Source organism: Falco rusticolus, chromosome 6, assembly GCF_015220075.1.
Source record: "Falco rusticolus isolate bFalRus1 chromosome 6, bFalRus1.pri, whole genome shotgun sequence".
Lineage (NCBI taxonomy): Eukaryota > Metazoa > Chordata > Aves > Falconiformes > Falconidae > Falco > Falco rusticolus.
This window is the reverse complement of record NC_051192.1, coordinates 37,539,384-37,560,864: the sequence shown is the minus strand read 5'-3', so window position 1 is coordinate 37,560,864 and position 21,481 is coordinate 37,539,384. Positions and strand designations below refer to the sequence as shown.

The following is a 21,481-nucleotide window of genomic DNA, read 5'->3' as shown; positions in this document are numbered from 1 at the left end:
TTACTGAATTAAGTAAATCCTTACTGCTAAATAAAACAAAATGCTTTTGAAGAGCTTATTGCATCATAAATCATTCTAACAAAACCCATCCAAACAACTGCCATTGCGTACCAATGAGTAAATCTGGACAAGTGGAATTGACGGAGGCTTTATTCAACACATTTAGCTGCTTGTGATACTTGTTTTGGTAATTGTTTTGCTGACCCTTGTTTTTTTGGGGGTCCGATACATTCAGTGAGACACAGCAAATCTGTTTGTGTCTATTTCAGTCTATAGGTTTCATGCTAAGCATTAGCCTCAAGCTTTTTAATAAGTGTCAGTTATTGTTCAGGCTAGAAAATTGGATCCATAATTTGATCAGCTTTTTTACATTTCAGTTGGACTTCAGACAGCAAACTTTCAAGCTAGTGTTTGAAAAACTCCTTGTGTTGATAGTTTTGTAAATTTATGCTCTGTTAAGGGAAAAGGACAGGCTTTTCTGTATTGCTGTTTCATAACGGGGTTTGATTCTGTGTTAAATGGATTGGAAAAAAAAAAGTCTTGTTCTGCTTGTTGAATAAGGCTTGAGTCAATTCATTAACTTGATGTCATTTATCTTTTGGAGATATATTAGATTTTTCAAGAAAAAGTATGAAGTTTTAAGTCCTCTTGATACTGATGAAATCTGATTACATCTGATGTATATAGTTTAATCGTGCTGTTTGGTCTCTTCAGTCGTGTTTTTCTGCATGGGACTGTTTTTCCTTTAATTTTAGATAGCTAAAGCCAGCCACTGTGATAAAGCTTGTCTACCTCGTGGGCTTGTAACGAGCAGCATCTTTCTTGTTCACTCCATGTAGTGTTCTTTGGAAATGAGTGCTGCTGAGAGCTTAAGTTCTGCAAGTGCTGATCATGATGTTCCTTTATCAACAAAATAGTTGTTACAGGGAGCAACATTGCAGTTTTGGGCACCCTGCAGTATTTTATGCTATTGATCTGAAACAATTAATCTCTGAATGAAAGTCTTATTTCTTCAAAGTACCTACGCACAGGAAACAGTGACATTTTTAGAAACTGATTAGCAATGGACGTAATTGTTCACTGAATTAGACAGACCTCTTCATGCATACCCACAAAATACTGTAGACATTGTCTAGGAATTAATTTCATTACAGGCTTTAATACGGTGTTCCTGGTTTCTTCTCTCCCCCGCCCACCCCACCCCCAGGTTATAGTAAAGCAGTGTTGTCTTTGCTTTGCTTGTCTTAAATATTTATCTTTTTCCAGTGCACTGATTAACATTTGTATGCCAAGATAGATATTGGTTTCTTTTGTTCTCCTCTCTTGTAGTGTTGGCTGTGTATTTTGTGATCCCAAGGAACCCATTAAAGTTTGCACTCGTTTCAGAGCTCGGGTTCTCATCTTCAATATTGAGGTTCCAATCACTAAAGGTTTTCCTGTAAGTCTCTGTGAAAGTTGCTGTGTTCATTACAGGCTGTTTTGGGGCTTTTCCTCTCCATGTTCAACCACCTGTATATGAGAGGTATTTAGTGTCCAGAAGTGGTTCTGTCTCTCCAGAGGAAACTGATTTATTTGTAACTTGAAGAGGATATAAGGGGATACTGTGGCCACTTATGCATATTCTTACTGGCTTTTAACACGCAGCTGAGCCATTTTGGAGAACATGAGTTCCACCACAGTCAGGCTACACTGTGCTTTAGAAAGCTCATGCCTTTTAGGAGTATAATGATGCATTTAGTTATAAGATACCTTTTAAAATAAATAATATATCAGTTCATGCTACAGAAGTGCACTGAAGTGGCAAAAGCAAAACACTTAAAGAATGAAAAATGTATTTTTGATGAATTAATACATGATCTTTGTCATATCTGTAGAGATCACAAAGTTTAGGAACTGGGAACAGTTACTGAATGTGAGGCAGAGACTCCTGTAAGGAAGCTTTATAAGCATTTGTTCAAAAAATCAGTCTTAAAAGAAGTTGATGCTTTTAAGTATTAACACCTAGGATTTCTGATTATTGTAGAATGTTTAATAACAACTAAAATATTTTTAGGTGCTTTTACACTATCAAACCATAAGTGAACCTGCTACTATTAGAAAACTGTTGAGTGTCCTGCACAAAAGCACTGGTGAAGTGACAAAGAAAAAACCAAAGTAAGTGTTTTGAATAGTTAATAATTGCTCAAGAAATAGGCTGACTTTTGATTTAATATATGGTATATCAAGCAGGTTCTATTATATAGCTATAACGTGTTTGTAAGAGTATGCTTTCATTGTTCTAGTTGGTTTCATGTTTATATTTCAATGTGAAAAACCTCCTGCCCACTTGATACGTCTGTGGAGCACCTGAGAAGAAAATGACTTGGCTAAGTTCACTTGCAGAACTGGGAGTGAATCCTAGATCACCAGCTTGCACTTAAAGGATTATTCCGAGCCCCTCACCCCCTTTTTTTTAAAAAACGATCTCGTCTTCCTGCAATAGCATGGGAGCGTTGCTATAATTCTGGAGATGGGTTGCTGTAGACAGCGGTTCAGAGAAAGAGAGATTTTTAGGGAGCCTTCCCATACAAGTTAAACTATGGGAATATCCCTCTAGTTATTTAAAGCTGTATTTGGATAGAAATGCTGTTTGGTACATACAACGTTATCAGAATAATCCTTTTCCAGAAATTGCGTGGCTGAAACTGTTGCTGAAAAGTAATGGAAAGAAAAATCTTGACTTCTGAAGAGCAATAAATTAGCTGTTTAGTCATCGAGTTTGAAATAACACTTGTTTTCTACTAGACGTGACAAAACAGGTGTTAATGAGGTAATTAACTTCAAAACAATTTGCTGAAGGTTGTGGTGGATATCCTCTAGAAGTTTTTAAAGAAAACTCAAACGCCATTTTAAAAGGTATGCTCCAGGCAAATGAGTTTTCAGTCTGGTGGCTTGGGTTATACTTGAAGTCAAGCTTGATTATTATACTTTTGGCCTTTTAAGTGGTTGGTTGTTTTTTTTCATTTATGCATGCATGTATTTATAGTAGAGTTTTCTGCCTATTTGCCTGCAGGTTCTTGAGTAAAGGACAGAATGCGCTAATAGAACTACAAACTCAAAGACCTGTTGCTCTAGAGTTGTATAAAGATTTTAAAGAGCTTGGGAGGTTTATGTTACGCTACAGTGGTTCCACTATTGCTGCAGGAGTCGTGACGGAGGTATAGTATTTTTGTAACAGACCTTCTGTACTGTAAAGGAGCAGTGTTAACTTTCACGTAGCATTTAGTTTTTATGGTTAAGACCTGGTTTACACCCATTGGTCTAAAAAGTGAATTTATTCTGCTGAAAAAGAGACAGTCTTCAACAAGGTGTAAGGAAGACTTGCCACAGTTCTGTTAAGTTTATTAGGAACAAAAATGACTCTATTTAGAATTTTTGACTTGTGCATTTTTCCCCATCTCATCTGTCACTGTTTTAACATACACTGGTCTTTCTGAAATCTAATTGCCTATATAACGGTACTGGAAGTAGTTCATAAATGAGACATGTTGGCCATTTTAATTGTGGCTAGTGGGTCCCAGGTCTTTTTCTGTTAGTGTTAAAGATGATTATGCATTTGATTTTTACTGATGCCTATAGACATTTTCTGATCCTGTGTAAGTGAGAAGGAAGCAAAGGCTGTGAGGCTAAATGTAAATGTTTTGCCTTCCATTAGGAGCAAAAATATGAATGTCCCCCTATCTGTCACTTTAAAAAAAATTTGCTATGATTTCTGGATTAGAATTGAAATTATAATTCTAGGCTTGAGGGAGAGCCATTTAGTCGTGTTAGTCACCTTCTGGTACTGAGACTTAAAGCTGAGTCATTTAATGTCAAAACTTGGAACTAGAGCATGAGAATTTCTGGCTTCTCCCTGTGTGCATAGGAGTGATATGCTACGTCTGTCAGAAGCTCTGGGCTTTACGGAACTTCAAGGCTCTTAATCTGTCTGGTCTTAAATAGGATCTACAATTACTTGCACCCATTTTTCATTAAATTTAACTTGAACTCAATGGGGTCCATGGTCTATGATACCCAATGTTTGTAGAAGAGTTGGGGACTAAACTCTTTGATTGTTATTTGGGAATTACTATTTTAGTACTTGTTAAATTGTCCCAGAGAATTTCAGAGCAAAAGGAATTATTTTTTCCACAGCTAACTATATCATGTTGAAAAAGGCTGTGACTGTTTTACATTTAGTACTCCATTTTTCACCATAGGTTTTTTTCCATTTACTTGTATTTTTAGATTAAAGAATGACAGTGGTGCAAGAACTTCACCGTCCAACCAAAATTCAATCAGATATCCAAACTTCTGTTTAAGAGTTGAAGGAACAAGTGCAATTAATCGGGGAGATGATGATGATGACAAAAGTTGTGTGAGACGTCTGGGGAGCCCTTCATCAGTCTCTCCCACTGCAGAACAAGATGCCAACTGACAAGGAACTGCTAATGTTGCACTTCTCAATCTCAAGAATCTCATGTGTTTCTCCATGTGGAATTTAGCCTTTAGAGAGCTTGACGGAAAAATTTTAGCAAGTTGAATTAGAGGAAAAGATGATGAATCATCATGAAACAAACTCCTTCCAGACATAAATTGTTTACATGTTTTCTTTGGTTTGCTTTTTTCCTGCACATCAATTCGTTAAAGTAACTTTATTGGTCTAATATATTTTTAGGTTTGAGTTGAATGCATATTCAGGGGAAAAAAAAGAGCTATTTACTTTGGTTTCAAGAAAATGGCATGTAGTATTATCTTGGGATTATTTTCCCTGTCCCAAAATTTATTTAAAAAAATTTTCTTTTGCTGTGTAGTGGAAGCTGTGCCAACATTGGCTAATTTTATTTTTTAAACTGTAAGAATAATAAAATAACTTTGTCTGAGCATAATTTTTGTCTCCTTCATCTTTTGTTATTTAAGCACTTTCAAATTGTGTTAAATCATTCTTTACTTTCCATAGCTCAGAAGTTTCAGAGTAAACTTCTGAGTTAAAATGCGAAACTGGCATGCGACTTGTCTTTCTGTGGAAATAATTTCAGTTTTTCTCACATTACTCAATGCACTTACTGTGCATACACGTCCTTCATCCAGACTTAGTGCTCTTTGAACAGAAGCTGGCAGTTTAATCTATGGTAAAGCCTGATTATTCTTGCTCAAGCCTGTAACTCCTTCCCACTATTCAGTAATTGGGTCTGCAAAAACCTCCAAAATGAAAAGGGGGTCCTTCTGCCACCTCCAGCATAAGCTCAGGACAGACACGCTTTACTACAGTTTGGAAGTTTATGTTCAATAGGAAGTGTGACAGGACCTCAGGTATTTAAGGACCTGTACGCAAGTGCAGGGTGGAGACAACTCTACTTTGACTATAGTAGCGTGGGGAAGGAACTAAAGTACCGCTCCAGAGCATCAGTTACTGGGGTTAACTGCAGTAAAGCTCTGTGCCCTGTGTAGTGAAAAACACAAAAAGCATAAACGATCATTACTTAGTTCAAAGTCTTGTACAATCCGTACCTACTCTTCCCATGTGCTTTTTTTGGTAGGTAACTTTTTTTTTGCACTTGGATGCTTTAGCCCCATTTTCAGCAGATACCTGCACTTGGCCACATAGATACAATACAAATTGTACTGTTGACTGCATGCACATTTGTAGAAGCATCGGCAATGCTTTATGTGGAAATGGCTTCTGTGAAATCTTACGAATCTGAAATAACTGGAAAATGTTATTGCCAAAACTGAAGCTTATGAACTATCACTATTTGTTATGTCTTTTTATAGTCCAGAAATGCATTTAAATACTTACCAGTTTTAGCATGCCAGAAGGTTTCAGTGCACTCATTGGATTCCAGAGATTTGTACTGCCAAGCACCCATGTTAAACCTGTTCCACTTGAACTTGCCTTCAAACCTTGAAAATGGTTGCTTTTAAGTCAGAGGACAGCTGAAGTGCTACAGGCAGAGGAATGTGTCTTCAGTTTTAGGACTGAAGTAAATTCCTGGCTGTTTGTGGACAAGGACGTGTGATACGGGATGAACCTATGATAACCATTCTCACACGTGGTTACATTAAATTTTGAGATTCGGTATTCTGTGACGACAGAAAAGCTAGGGCATGCTTTCCCAGTTTGTAGCTTGGGACAGCCGAAAGTATTGCCTAACGCAGTTTCAACATGACTGCACCTACCTTTCAGCCCTGATTTGAACTTTGCCCAGAGGTGCCAGCTGGCTAATGTATAAATGATCTGTTGTTGTGCAACAACAGACTCGGAGCCTTTATCGATCAAAACATGTTTGCATGTTAATCCATAAGAAATGCAATGGCTTGGCAATGGTCTAGGGCGCAAAAGCTTTATAAACTTCTGATTTGAGATATTCACAATCCCCTGGTAACAAAGCATACTGCTGTCCCATATGTATGTCGTGTTTTGAGTATCTCTGGAAAGCAAGGAGGTGACATGCAGTCTTAGAGCAATTTGATCATCTACGCGTTCTCTCTTGGAGAAAAATGTCTTTTACGCAGCTCTTATCGGGCAGTTTGGGTTCTTGGGAAGTTAAAGAAAAACCTAATTGTATGTAATGGGCTTCTCTATAGTAAGGTGGTTTCCGCTGGAATATGGAAGGGAAGGTGTGAAAGCTGGTGTCTTGCTGCTTTTTTAAGAACTGGATTTCTGACAATATACAACTGATTGTACCAGGTAGGGTTGTGCTCCCTCAGCCGTTTTGAATTGAAGGCCCACTCAGCTGCTTGTATTGTTTGATGTTTGGGGACATTGGTGGAAAAAAAAGGTTTCTTAAGTTTAAAAAAACGTTTGTTTTGGTAGCAGCATTGTTTTGGGGATTACAAGGAAAAGTACTGATGATGACAAAGCTGAGCATGAGTTGCAGACATGGTAGTCCAAGTTTTTCTGTCTGCTGTCAGTAAGGAGCAGGTCCCTGGCTGGGTGTTTTGTTCTTGAATTATTTTGTGTAGATTTTGCAAAATGTCTTTAGACTGTAAACTGTCTAGACTTGAAAAACTGCTGTAGGGAGAAATTTCCCTGTCAAACCATTCTTCTCCCCTTCTTCAGTACTTTGTTTCCTATAGGCAGAGAGGAGCTGTTTTCTAACAACTGAGCTGAACCTGCCTCCCTGCCTCAACTCCTAGAAAAGATCCAAGTGTCACAGAAATAGTAATTTTTAGCCTCTTTCCTCTTTTTTGCTGGTGTTACCAGGGGTTTGTTCCCACTCACAGGCGAGCGGTGCAGGGAAGGCTGAGAGAGGGGGAGGAGTTCAGACTCGCTGTGCAAATATATACAGACCTACTTATCTAAACTGATGCCATGCAGAAAAAAATCACGGATGAAGCAAGCGGCTAACAATGGCTCACTCAAAGAGTCTCCTAGTGCTGGAAAACTTTATAGGTGGCAAATTTGTTCCTTGTTCCTCCTACATAGACTCCTATAATCCATCAACTGGAGATGTCTATTGCAGGGTGCCAGATAGTGGCAAAGCAGAGGTGAGTACTATCCAAACGTACAAATAAGAGAAAACATTAGATGCACTCAACGTTAGTATTTTGAGTGGGAAAGGCTGAAGGTGAGAGAACAGAAAAAAACCTGAAGCCTTTAATGCTTAAATGAGTAAGTTCTTGATTGTATTGTAGCATGCTGTCCTGTACCCTATTGCTGCAGCAGTGAATACTGTTACTTTTTTGCACTCTGCTGTTAAAAACTTACAGGCTGCATGCTGGGCTGCTGTAGCTCAACAAAGCTTCAGGAACTTCAGTGGAGCAGCTTCAGCTCATGTGGGAGATGTCTTGTACGTAAATTAACAATAGTGCTCAGACTGGCTGTAAGTATAAAATATTTGTAAGAGAGAAAAAGGATTATTGATCTCTTCTGTAAATAAGCTTAGAGGTACTATATACAACTGAATGTATTTTCCCTTAGTATCTTGATGATTTGCAGTTGTCATTTAAAAGGATTTTTGGTATTAGCAGTTGGATATTAAGCGGAGGTGATGAAGTGGCTGTGATGAGTGTACATTTCCTTAAAACGTAGCCTGTCCTCTGCATCAATGTAATGCTTCCTAGTTCTGTGCTCTCTAGTGGGATGAATATTTCCTGGCACCCTATACATCCTCAGGTGTGTATGGGCAATGTGACGTTCATCTGGGGATCTGCAGTTTCATTGATGCTACTTGGTAAGGGACCTACAAGTATGTGTTCAGCGTAGTGTTTAAGGCTTATTGAAGAGAGAGACAACTGGAAAACCTAGAATAATGCCAAGGTCTTGGAAAATATTGACAAGAAGTGTACAGTACTTTCAAAACATTTTTTAAAATAAACTGCTGCAGTATGTAGCTGTTCACTTGTATTTCAGTCCTGTGGACATCTTTTTTCTATGCTTTTCTCAGCAGAAACCTTTGCACTGTAGTTTCAACTGGGTAAATATTTGCTAGATGCTGATGACCAAGAGTTAAACAGTAACAGGTTGAGTTTGCTAGAATACATCTGTGTAGGTTCATTCCAACCCTAATTATGCCTCAAGAGACTTCTCTTTGATGTGCAGGTGCAAATCTTTTTGCAAAATTTGCAAAATAAGAGATGTGAGAATGCTAGAACATCTTAACAAAAGTAGGTTGCTGGCCATTCTGGAGATACAGGTCAAATATGCTGAAGAGCAATGGCTTTCCTCTTTTCAGCCTTTCCAGTTAGCTAGCGGTTGTGTATAGCAGCAGGAACCCAGTTTAAACACCTGTAAAGTCAGTGGCTGCTTTACTCCTGCCTTTAGAGAACTATGCAAGGAGGTTGGGCTCTGCAGTGCTGGTATCTGCCTGTGACTGATGGAATATGCTGCAGGGGAAAAATGCAATCACATATTATTTAGACATACCTAGAGATATCAAAATACACATCTAGACCCAAGTTCAATGAAGAGCTCAAGAACTCAGGATGCTGGTTTCTAGCAAGGCTCAGTGTCCAGCTGGATTTTTTCTTGGTTAGTTTTAGTGGAAAGTGAGAAGGCAGAAGAGAGACACAGTGAATCTGTCGCTGACCCTGGAATTTAACACCTGCTTAACAGCTGCAATGGCCATTTCAGCCAGTTTCTGCGGAATGTTTTTATTCATGGGTTAATTAGTCCCCCAGCTAGATGTCTTAAATTCCAAGTAGCAACACCAAAGCAAGCTGAGCAGGTGCCCTGTATCTCCAAAAGACAGGTCTAATTAGTCCTGGTTAATATCTCCTTTAAAAAGAAATAAATCTCTCTTTAAAGAACCTTGTTGCTGGCATCATCCCCTGGAAAGCAAACATCATGTCCTGAGGGCAGTTTTGAGTATTTTAGTATCAATCTTTTATGATAGGTCTTGATTGTGTGTTCTTTCTTGGTGTTTGTCTTGTGCAGGAGAGGAAAGCAGAAGGAAGCGTTTCAGACACACGAGTTCATAGTTGAATTCTTAGGCATGTTTTCTTTGTGGCTCAGCTTTCTTTGCTGCTTTTTGCTAGTCAAACTAAGTAACTGTCTTACTTCTGAACAAATCTCTCCTTTTTTGCCCTCTTGCTTTTTATTAATCTACTGCCACTTCATTCCTTCCTTTTTCTCTTCTGCTATCTGTGAAAATGCAACTTTTTTTTCTTTCTTATAAATGTACTTGGAGGGTTAGAAATGCAGATAGCCTTAACTTCACATTAGCCCTCTCTTGAAACGCAAAGCACCCAGTAGAAAAGGCCACAGAGGAGAGGACAGATGAAAAGCAGCACCACAATGGCACCTAATGATAGGAGGGTGGAAGAACAAGTTGATTAGTAAAGGTGGTATTTTCAGGGTAGTGTGCCATCTGCACCTGACTCACTCAAGATGCTGTAGTTCCCCTTTCCCAGGCCTGTTTTGACCTTGCTCCAGCTGTGGGGTAGCTGACAGCCTGCCACCGTTGGCATCTGAGCAGTAGGTTGTTGAACTACAGTTGTAAGAGTAGAGTCTAGGTTTCTGAGCTTAGCCAGTGATCCACGTGATCTTGGTGATTTGATTTGTTTCCAGCCTTGGCCTCTGTACTAATATTGTTCTGGCCCTCAAACTCTGGTCCTTATTTTTAGGAAGACCATAAATTCTGATGTGCTTGGCAGGGAGGCTTTTTCACCCGTTTCAACTTTTGCACCTTCATTAGTAAAGCATCATCGGAGTGTCCATAAAATATTTTGTGATGGGTTTTATAGCACTCATCACACTCTGAAGAAACAAATTTGGAACTCGGTTTTGTGGAATTGGTAGAAAGGAGCCTTCAGTGACTGCATGGGAACCAGCAACATGGCAATGTTAAGAGAGATCAGAATCATCTGATAGATGTTAGACCAGTGTCCTCCTAGTTACTGACTCTGGCAGATTTCCAAAAGCTGAAGAAATTAATGAGCAAAAATTGTGGGAAACCAGTTAAGACAGCTTTGGCTAAAAGCCCACCTTGATGCATGTGTTAGTCACTGGAAGCAATAAAGATGTGATACGTAGGAAGCAAAAATTGGGAAATAGGGCAGTTAATTAAAATATGGAAGGATGCTGATAACCCTCTCTAGTAATCTGAGAGACTGGTAAACATCTGGAAGAAACTGCTTATAAATCAATAGATGCAGGTACCTTCCATTTAACAGCCCAGAGGAAATGACTGGTGGGAGAGAAAGCTTCCTGGGGAACTGCAATCCTTTGAGGCCCAGCCTGCTTCAGAAAGTGCTGGTAATCTGCCACTATTCAGACAGGTCAGGCTGAAGGACCATGCAGCAGTTATGTACATCTCAGGCAAAATAGTGACAAGACTGGTATGCATCTATGTAAAAACATATAATTATCTTTTATATCTGTGGATTTCATTAGGTATCTGATGAGAGAACAGACTAAACCCCAAGAGTTTAGGAAGGAACTTCTTTCTTTTTCTGTGAGGGCACTAATGAGTTTCTAGCTGTGATCAGGTAAGGCTTGACTGTCTGTTCTGTACACATATTCTTAATCCTTGCTTGCACAAGCCGGTGGAAAGGAAAGAGGAAATCTAAGGCTAGCAGGGCATGCAGTCTGTTCCTTCCCCAGCCCCTTAATTTCATCATTGCTCGGTGTGGCTGAAGCCCTGTGTTGCAAGGACTGTGGATGTTTCGACTGAGGATGCGTTTGTTCTGGGAGATTCTTGCACTTTCCTCCAGGAGAAACAAGGTTCTACATGGGTTCAGCCAGGGGCACTTGCTGCTGCTAGTTGACTGGTCTGGCGTTTCCTGCAGGCCTGGAGGGTTGCCCACAAGTTGCTGGAGAAAAGCAAGACTTACAGTGACTGTTTCTTTTCTAGATACTCATTTCAACAACACCTCCTGAGTTATGGGAAAGTGTCCTGGGAAGATAAAATAGTCAAAACTCTGAAGAGATGCAGTCTTCCCAACAGTGTGATCTAGATTGTTAGCCTCACCATCCCTCTTCTGCTTTTTTAGGTGGAAGCTGCTGTCAAAGCTGCCAAAGATGCCTTCCCAATTTGGTCCTCAAAAAGTCCATTGGAGAGATCTCAGATCCTGAACAAAATGGCAGACCTGATCGAACATGACCTGGAAGCATTTGCACAAGCAGAGTCAAAGGATCAGGGTAAAAATTGGAACTGTTGATCTCAAATACACTGTGTCTTGCCGAATATTGAAATGGTGGATATGATCTAAATTTTTAGCATGGCATGAACTGTTGGAGCAAATTGGAGTTGATGTGTGCATGACCTTTGCAGAAGCTACTGATTTTGGATTCCTGGAGTGTTCTTGCTTTTCAGAATTGCTGAGTTTGACTTCAGTTGTTAGTTATTCGGAATGCAATACCACAGGGGAACTGCTGCTGTTGGCTATGGTTGCACTGTGCTCGGGATTACTTGGGTGCAGGACAAAAGACATTTCCCAAAAAACATGCAAATCAGCTTTCAGAGAAGAGCAAACAGAGCAACTGTTTCTGCCCATGATAACACAGCATTGTGCTTGGTTTTGTTTCAGGAAAAACTATTACATTTGCTAGAACAGTGGACATCCCTCGGGCCGTGTACAACTTCAGATTCTTTGCCTCTTCCGTCCTTCATCATGTGACAGAATGCACTGAGATGTCAACCATAGGCTGTGTGCATTACACCTCAAGGACACCTGTGGGAGTTGGTATGGTGCTCCTGAAATGCTGATAAGCTTGGCTTCGATCCTCAGCAGTGGCTCAACAAAGAAAGAGCATTTTTCAAAAGCGTTTATTGTTTCTGGATCAGGTGCTAAACACGACTGGTCTGCTAAAGCATGAGCAACTTTATCTAAAATCAATTATTCTACTTCATGGTAAAAATAATGCCTTAAAAAACATCTGTTTTAACTTGGTAGCTCTTATCCTCAAAATCTGTCTTGTGTTTTGCACGTTGGGTGACCATGTGGGCATGCACGTGTGTGTCCATGTTGGCAAGTATGTGTTACTGCTGTGGGTCAGTGAGATGCTCAGCAGCACTGAGCTGCTGCTTCTGCCGGGAGAGCTGGGTCCTCCTCACCTTTGGGGAAGGAGGAGTAGTTTGCAACCTGACATACCAGCCTGTGACTGGAGTGCATGTGGGTGGCTGAACCGCTTTGAGCTGGGAAATGGCTGAACGAAGCCACTAGATGCTGCTAATGTTTCAGAAATAAAGTGGCCGTGCTAAACTGACGAGTGATGGCATCCTGATGCCATTATTAGGTATTGATCTAAATATATATGAATGTTCTATGTTCACGCTTGAATTATTTAAAACATAGGATTGGCTAACCTAGAGAACCCATTTAAAAGTGTTCTTGAACAGTGGAGAACGTGAGTGCTTCTGGTAAAAACTGTCATAAGGAAAAGTCACTTGCTGCATCTGCTCCATCAAACAGTGAGAAATCCTGTGGCTTTTTTGAGCAGTCACGCCTAATGATTACAGACGGTTTTTCACCATTTCCTATAAGTATGTAAAGTATTCCCAAAAGTGCTTACTGAAAAAATTGAGTAAATTGTGGAAACAGCAGCTTTTACACTGATAAACTTTGGCACTCATTACTTAGGCTGAAATTTATCAGGAAAATGTGTGCTATATTTTATGTGTGTTCTTTTTAATATTAAAATTGGGGGGGAAAAAGCTCTAAAGACAACAGAAAGCAAGAGTGATCTCAGCTAACACATTACTTTGCTGTTTGCTATCAAAGAATATTATCACAGACTGGCTGAGGTAAATAATTGTTATGACTAACCTTGCATTAATGTTTCTAGAAAACACTGAAAAGCTTCCTGTGAATATAAGATGCTGCCCTGAAGAAGTAGCAGAACTTATTCAGAGACTTTGGCTGATCGTCTTTTAGGATCATTTGCACAAATCTTTTAAAGTTATTTGTCTGTGAGAAATGTTTCTAGCTGCAAATTTATTGTACAGTTGTCAGGAAGCAAAGGCCGTAGCCAGATTCCCATCATAAATCTGAACTGGTGTATAACTGTTTGAGATCAGAGAAATAAATTTTATATCCTGGTAAACTAAACTCCTGTCTTTTGTGGGTTTGTATTGTAGCTGGTTTAATCAGTCCTTGGAATTTGCCACTGTATTTGTTGACCTGGAAAATAGCTCCTGCCATTGCATGTGGAAATACTGTGGTTGCCAAGCCAAGTGAGATGACATCTGTCACAGCCTGGATGATGTGCAAACTCTTGGAGAAAGCAGGTAAATCCTGTAGTGTTCTAGGGAGGGGGAACGAGGTAGAAATGCTTGTCTGTGCACCATTTTTTGTTGCAGATATCAGAATGTGCTCAAAGACTGGCTGCACCAGAGAACAAAAAGTTCTCCCTGTCCTCATGCTATCCCATCTCCCCACCCCAGCTATTGCCCATTTTTTTCATGAGAAGATAGTGGAAAAGTCTTCATGGGCCTTCTTTCCTCTTTCTGCACTCCACTTAAGGATGTCCTAAGTCTGTGGTGCCAACAGAGGAACCATGAGAGCATAAGAGGGTGAGAATCAGCTCTCGGCGGTTGTGTTGTGGCTGCATTTGATGCGTTTTTAAGAGAAACCGGGAGGACAAATGCTGCTTCCCTGAATGACTGAAAACTGAATCTCTGTTGATGGGTATCAGGCAAGCTTGACTGATCAGCAGAATTAATGTTATCATTTAACTCATGGCCCGCGGAGCTGTTTAAGATCATGCATTTCAGCTACTATGAAAGTTAAGGGTCAGTCTTTGTCACCCGAGGTGATGTTCTAACTTCAGTGGCAAGACACGGTGAGCTGAAACCAGCTGAGCAAGGGAAAGCGTAGGAGAACTGTGTGCCTTTCTTCCCATCAGGGGTGCCTCACGGGGTGGTGAATGTGGTATTTGGAACGGGCGCCAAGGCAGGAGAAGCCCTTGTCTGCCACCCTGACGTGCCTCTGATCTCCTTCACGGGAAGCACGCTGACGGCCCAGCGGATCATGGAGAGAAGTGCTCCGCACTGCAAACGGCTTTCGCTGGAACTGGGAGGCAAAAACCCCGCGATTGTCTTCAATGATGCCGACTTGAGCCAGTGCATCCCCACAACCCTGAGGTCCAGCTTTGCCAACCAGGTGCCTCCCGCTGCTGTAGTGTACAAACCCCGCTTGCAACAGCTGTGCATGTGTCTGAGAAGTGTGTGTGCGCACGTGCACATATCTCTGCTAATACCAAATCCTAAATTGTCAAGGTCTGTTTCAACATTCTGTGTTGTGAGCAAATCCTAAGTACAAAAATATGAGAAATGCTTCATTATTCCACAAGCAGGGAAACAAAATAAAAAAGGGCTCTTTGCATTCTCCATCAGAAGATAACAAGATGTCATTATCCCTCTCAAAATAGATATATTACTTATCCCTCCAGGAAGCAGCTGCTTTAAATCCTACCCTGCAAGTAGGTGGGAAGCTTGCTGATTTTCTGGAATTAAGTTAGGAGACTTCCCCCAAAATTCTTCCAATGATCTTCCCTCATCAACGCCCTCAGGACAGATCACCAAAGCCAGGAAACTGTATCAGGACAAATGTTCAGAAAAATAGCTTGGTGTCAGAAAGGGAATACCAGGAAATGAAGACAGAGAGCATTCAGAGTTGGAAATCACATTTCCTATGAAAAATGTTGGAGAGGAAAACAGGTAATCAATGAAAAATTGTATTTACTTGCGTTAGGAAGTGACTGCACAATCTGATACTGTTGTTTTGTCTTTTTCTTCTCTTTTTCCCTTTTAATCTGGGAAAAAAAAACTACTTTTCAGTGTTGGTGAATGTAGTTTGCACTCCTGAGGATGCAGGGACACAAGTCTCATTCTGGGATGTGATTCCCAGTACTCATCAATAGTATAATGAACTAAAATTTTTTTCTTGTTTGTTTCTTTTCTGTAGGGTGAGATCTGTCTCTGTACATCCAGAATCTTTGTTCAGAGGGGCATATACAGTGAGTTTTTGAAGAGGTTTGTGGCAGAGGCTAAGAAGTGGAAGGCTGGCAACCCCTCAGATCCTACAGTCGACATAGGAGCGCTAATAAGTAAAGAACATCTAGAAAAGGTGATGTTATGTGGACCTTATGTGATCACATCTCATCATTTAGAGGGCTATAAAGGGTGATTTCAGAGGTATATAGAAAAGGACCATGTCCTCTCCAAGATTAGCTCTGAGAAATGACAATTCAAAGCCATAATAAGGTATCTTTTAGATAAGGTTTCTGTTGCCTGTGGACTGGGATCATGTGATTCCTCTGGAAAAATCAGCTCCATAGGGAAAATAATTTTAAATTACAAAAAATATTTCTTCCTGTTTGAAATAATTCAGAATGGTGAATTCTAAATAATGAATCTGAATACTAACCAATCTTGGAGCTTAGCAACATTTTCATAGATTTTAATATTCCATTTGCTAAGATCACTTATTTGCCTAATAAGTTAGTTAACAAGATAATTATTTATTTATTTTTATATCACCATCAAATCCTGGAGAGTGCAAGACACGGCTTCCTAGGACTGCTTGCAGTAATTTGGAATTGCATGTGTGGAGGGCAGCTGAGATGATGCACCACTAAGACATAGTCTGCTTTAGTGGCTTACATGAAATGAATTTTACGGTGTCAGGCAGAGTTCAGGAGAGCAGGTGTTTGTATCCCCAGCACTATCTGACACAATCGGTATAAGCAAGAAGCAGACTGAAACCGCAGCATGAGAGAGAAAGCCAGACCTTTGTCATGTTTCCTGGTGCCTCAGCAGGCTCTCCAGGGCTGTTATGAAGTGGGGTGGTAGAAATACCCACTTCCCGAGATCCTCAGTCTGTGGCACCACAGAAAACTTCCGAGTCTAACCTACTAAGGTGGTTGAAAGAAGAGAAAGAAGCCCAATGGGTATCTCCCTGATGTTTCCATAGAGAGAGGAACCAAGCAACTGTTTCAGAACAGCAGCAGATTAAAAGCATGTCCTATCTGTTCAAGGTAGCATAGGATAGCAGCAGCCATGGAAACAACTTTAATTATTTATTGATGAGATTTTCTATAGCATTGATGGCTTCATCATCCTAGTGGCATGTAAACATTTAACAAGCCTGCCTGCGAGGTAGGAAGATATTACTGATCCCTTGGAGTAAATGGATGAACCATGGCATGGAATATATGGCAAACTGCCCAAGCTCCAGGAAGGATGGAGGGAGGCTCTGGGACAGCTTGTGTTTTCATCAGGGGCTCTACCCTTTTGCGGATATTTAGTGAGGAGGGCCACTGGTGTTACCTGCTAAGCTAATAAATGTTTGGAGAGAGAGAACAGTTGTTTTACAGCAAGAAACACCTAGTCTTACTTTTACAGAAATGTAACGAAAAACTAGGGAATAACCCTCTGTTGTTAGAAGGGAAGTAAAGGCAGCATGATACAGTTGGAGATATTCAGGGGCTCCTGATGATGTGTCCAGGCTTGTGAGGTGGACTCTCAGATTCGGTGTTCTTCAGCAGTGACGTTTTCCTGCTGCTTCCCCAGGTAAGGAACTATGTGAAGAAAGCCCAGGCTGAAGGAGCCAGAGTCCTCTGCGGAGAGGGAGTGGATTCCTTGGCTCTCCCAGCTGGCAACCAGAAAGGCTATTTCATGTTGCCCACGGTTATTGCTGAAGTCAAGGATGAATCTTGTTGCATGCAAGAAGAGATCTTTGGTCCTGTGACATGCGTGGTAGCATTTGACACAGAAGAAGAAGTGATCAAAAGAGCCAACAGCGTGAAATATGGCTTGGCAGCCACTGTGTGGTCCAGCAACGTGGGACGCGTTCACCGGGTGGCACGAAGACTGCAGTCTGGATTGGTGTGGACCAACTGCTGGCTTATTAGAGATCTGAACTTGCCATTTGGTGGGATGAAAGCCTCAGGCATAGGAAGGGAGGGAGCAAAGGACTCCTATGAGTTCTTCACTGAGGTCAAAACCATCACAATAAAGCACTGACATACGTCAATGGAAGTATTCTGGAGTAAAATAAATGGCAGTAATCTGTGTTACCAAAAGTGGCTTTCTAGAACACAGGTTGCTATTGTGGCCATCTTTTTCTTGAACTTTGGTCAAGTAATACTGATGACAGCTGAAAAGAGTCATCCCCAAGGCTAATGTTGAATGCAGCCTTTCATCTTGCATAGGAAGATCAGTGTGGACTCCACAATCAACCCATCCTAAGCCAGATGACTTGCTTCTCTCACGGATCCTAAAGCTTTTTTAGTATTCCTGTGCAAAAATCTCTCCCTCTAAGGCAGATTGGAGAAAGGATGATATATGACTGTACCTGCAGTGGGTGAATTACCTTGATGGACAAAGCGGCAAGCACATTGTGAGGCTGATACTGTAACGGAAATCAGGCTGTTTCCACTATGAACAGTATGGTCCACATACCAATCCATATTGCACTTCACTGATACCAGACTGCTGCAGCATGCTAAAAGCCTGAGGCAGTACTTTTAATCTACTATGTGGTGTTAAACCATGGGGTCGTGAAATTCTCGTGATACACGGAGACAATAAAAATTTTAATTATAACCTGCTTTATGGTATGCAGCTGAATCATCCTGAGACTTGTTCTCTTAGCTATTTTCAAATTACCGCTTTTTGTCACTTCTAGGCCTCACTGATGGTGTTTTTCACATCCCCGCACAAAGATTTGGCTCCATCAGACAGTGTTATTCTTCATTACTAAAGACTGGAAGTGACTCCTAGGAGAGCTGACTGTTGGAAATGTTTGTCACCAAGATGTAAAAACACTGGTGACCTTTCCTCATTTGTTTACAACGGGAATTTTTTTAATCCGATATCTCACAAACTTGTTTGCATTCTGCAGAAACAGAAATAAAGTTGGATACATGTTTCCCCCCTGAGATGGCTATGTTGCTATTGAATTTTTACAGTAGCCCTTCATGACTTGTTTTTCAAGTTTTGAGCTGAATTTGACAGTAAACAAAGCTCCATGTAATTTCATAAATGCCTGTATTCTAAGAAGAGCTTATGAGTTACTGGCATGTGTTTTTCAGGGCTGTTGGAAAAAAAAGGGCACCTCTAAAATACAAAAAAAACCCTGATGAAAAATTATTACTAATGAGACGTGAAAGAATAGAGTAGCAAACTGCCCTGCTGCTCCTAATCACAACAGAAAGAAAATATATAGAGAGATCTGGGGTTAATAGAAAAGACAATTTTATTTTTTGTATGCTTTATAACATTTTTAGCAATGTGGAGCTATGACATGCAGGGCTGTAATACCAGTTTCTAGGTCTTGAATACTAATCCATACCTTTATTTTGATATTTCTATTTAAGATAGATTTTTTTGCATAGCGTACTATTCAAGAGTATATTTTCCAGAATGGATTTATCTTTTTCTCTCCAGAGTTTGGCCAAGCTAACACTGGATTTCCACTTTGCTTAGTAAAAATAAAAATGCCAACATGGTGTTTTAAATTCCAGCTGCAGAAAGGCAGTCTTTCTTAAGTGCTCTTTGGTGGGGGGAGTACTGCAGTAAATAGTCGTGGTGGTGTCCTCACTTTGCCGAAGTTGTGCCAGGAACTGCTTTAAAGGCCTTAGCGTAGGGGATGAGTCCACCCCCACTTCCAGAAGCATTTGCTGCATATGTCCCAAGTTGGTTGAAAACCTGGTTCTCTTTCAGAAGACTTTTTGAAAGTAATTTTTACCTCAGAGCTGAGGCCCAAGTGTGTGGTGAACCTGGATCCAGCCTGGTGGCAGGGCAGACCTTCCAGGCAGGCAGGGACCTTGGTCATCTGATATACAAGTACCCCCAGCTGGGCATGAGCTAAGGAAATACATAAAAGTGATAGCCTCGGTGAACTGATGTGTTCTGAAGCACAAGCATTTCGTGGTATTCTAAAACAATGCCTAGGTCTGTCCGTGACCGTGTGGTGGCAGCAGAACCCTGCTCTGGTGGTTTTAGTCCCCCAGTCAATCATTTTGCTTGGAGGGGAACCAATAGCTGTATCAGTGCCTATTGGAAATTTTTTTTTTTTTTTTTTTTTAAGAAATCCTATTTGGTAGAGCAGAAGAGCCCAAAAGCTGTGGAATGCTTAATTAATTTGGGGGGCAGACGTTTTCAGCAACGGCAGGTGGGATATTACACAGTTAGTAGATTTTGATGGATTCCTCCCCCCACCTGGATCTGGTATAGGTTCAGTTTTAATGAGCTGAATTTTCTTTCAGGTGTTGGTTCTGATTTGGCTTGAGATGTGATGGGAGATTCTGTATATATTTCACGTACAGGAGACAGAGGCCTCATCTATGTGTTTCTGGCCCAAGATATCAGAGGCGGAGTAGTAGGTGGGGAGGGGACAGAGCTCTGAAGGACCCTTGAGTGAAGGGTATGGAGTTGGCAGCTCCATGTCCGGCATGGCTCTGAGGGTTTCTCAGAGGTGAATTCCTGGGATGCCCCATTTGGTCATCCCTGTGTCCAGCACCTCAGCGAGGTAAGGGAGGTCCGCTGCTGCCGCTGCTGCTTACTATGAGGCAGGAGGGAGAGCCTAGGTGAAGATACAAAATATTGTCCATTTCTGCATTTTCCATCTGTAACGGACTTCTTCCTTCTCCGGTTAAAGTGCAGGTCATGCTCCTTGTTTATTCTGCTATTTCTTGCCCTTTTAGATGAGTAGAGATTCACATATGTAACTACACACGTGGGTGGCTGGGTAACCTGGTGGGGGATTTCTTTTCCTGCCTGTAGTGATGGGTAATTCTTGCCTTTCACGTGCCCACCTCTGTCGTCAGGTCCTGGCCCACAGGGGAGCTGCTGGTCCTCGTGGCTGTGAAGCAGATGACATGAGAGAGGTTATCTGCTTGTACCAGGGGCTGCCTGTGGAGACACTGAATTCTCCCACATACCAAGTGCTGTGAACTTTCCCATATTTTCTTTATTCAGACTGACTCCTAGTATAGCAGTGTGCATGGATAACTGTCTCTCATCTTACAGATAAAGTAGTCCAAGAACTTCTTCCTGCAGATGATGAAGGTGCCTGTTGCAGCTGCTTTGTTTCTGGATTTTCTGCTCTTGGTCCCAGAGCACAGCGAAGAGGATATCCTGGAGGACAAGGCACGCTGATCCAAGGCATTAGGCTGATGCTTTTGCAGAGCTCTCTGGGCTACATGGCCTGGAATTTTCCAACCTGGCAGAAAAGCTTTTTTCGTGGACTGCTCTGGCTTGTGCATGAAATCATGTGGCTATTGTGAGGATTTGTTTAATTACTGTTACGTAAACCCCAAAGAGTTGTTCCATCTGTTAATTCTTACAGATGGAGCGAGTACAGTTCTGTTTAACACGAGCAGATTATCTCACTGGTGTGAGATGATTACTTTACATGGGTAGGTAGTAATGTATTTGCCATACCTAACAGCTCTCAGTTAGCATAGTGTTATTTTTGTTGTATTTCAGTTCTTTTCTCAGCATGTTTATATCTGTATCCAGCTATGGTATAATGCTTGAAAGCAGCTTTGCTTCGGGAAACTCTGGGTGTACTTTGGAGAGAAGACTGATCAGTTCTAATGATTATATTCAAATCAAGCTACATCCCTGTTCCCACAGTGTTTTTAACTTAAGGCAGAACAAGAAGTATTCGTAGAACACACAGGGATGAAAACAGATTTGATTTTTTGGGTCAAAGAAAGTTTCATGCCTAACTTAAATGCGCAGGACTAGAGTGTAAGCTAGGCTAGTTTTAAAACCTTAGCTTTGGATTTCTGAACTTCAGAAAGCTATACCATAAGATTCAGCTTCAGAGATAGAGTTAGATCTCTTATCCTTGAGACTTTCCTCTGACAACAGCAACAACAAAAAAAGAAGAAGAAAGAAAGAAAGAAAGAAAAGCGGGGGGCAGCAGGACAGGGGGATGATTCTGAGAGAACTGTGAGGATTTCTGTCAAGGTTGTTCTCAGGGCTGAGGTATATGTTTTGCTCAGTCTGGAAGGATGTTTGCTCAACACCTGTTTCAGCTCTAGAAGGGATGCCATCTGAAGTGT

At 41.0% G+C, this 21,481-nt stretch overlaps 2 protein-coding genes and 1 long non-coding RNA gene across 7 annotated transcripts in view; 2 read left to right on the top strand and 1 right to left on the bottom strand.

Annotated features, from left to right (window-relative positions):
• The window catches only part of HBS1L (HBS1 like translational GTPase), a 61,030-nt gene extending 56,123 nt beyond the window's left edge, over positions 1-4,907 (top strand). For all 5 annotated transcript variants that reach the window (XM_037391341.1, XM_037391339.1, XM_037391340.1 and 2 more), the window contains 4 exons: positions 1,330-1,438; positions 2,054-2,154; positions 3,053-3,197; positions 4,267-4,907. In XM_037391341.1, the coding sequence (XP_037247238.1) occupies positions 1,330-1,438; positions 2,054-2,154; positions 3,053-3,197; positions 4,267-4,278 (367 nt within the window). In that variant the 3' untranslated portion in view covers positions 4,279-4,907. The remainder of the gene's footprint in view (positions 1-1,329; positions 1,439-2,053; positions 2,155-3,052; positions 3,198-4,266) is intronic.
• Positions 133-6,122, bottom strand: LOC119149726. Its single transcript, XR_005104845.1, has 2 exons — positions 5,819-6,122; positions 133-1,021 (listed from the first exon to the last, which is right to left on the bottom strand). It is a non-coding gene; the product is annotated as an uncharacterized LOC119149726 (long non-coding RNA).
• Positions 6,123-7,243: 1,121 nt separating this feature from the next.
• On the top strand, positions 7,244-18,346 carry ALDH8A1 (aldehyde dehydrogenase 8 family member A1). The gene is made up of 7 exons (XM_037391338.1): positions 7,244-7,509; positions 11,455-11,602; positions 11,992-12,147; positions 13,542-13,691; positions 14,309-14,565; positions 15,370-15,531; positions 16,977-18,346. Exons 1-7 carry the CDS (start codon positions 7,372-7,374, stop codon positions 17,427-17,429), a joined length of 1,464 nt encoding a protein of 487 aa, XP_037247235.1. The 5' UTR covers positions 7,244-7,371; the 3' UTR covers positions 17,430-18,346.
• Positions 18,347-21,481: the final 3,135 nt, after the last annotated feature.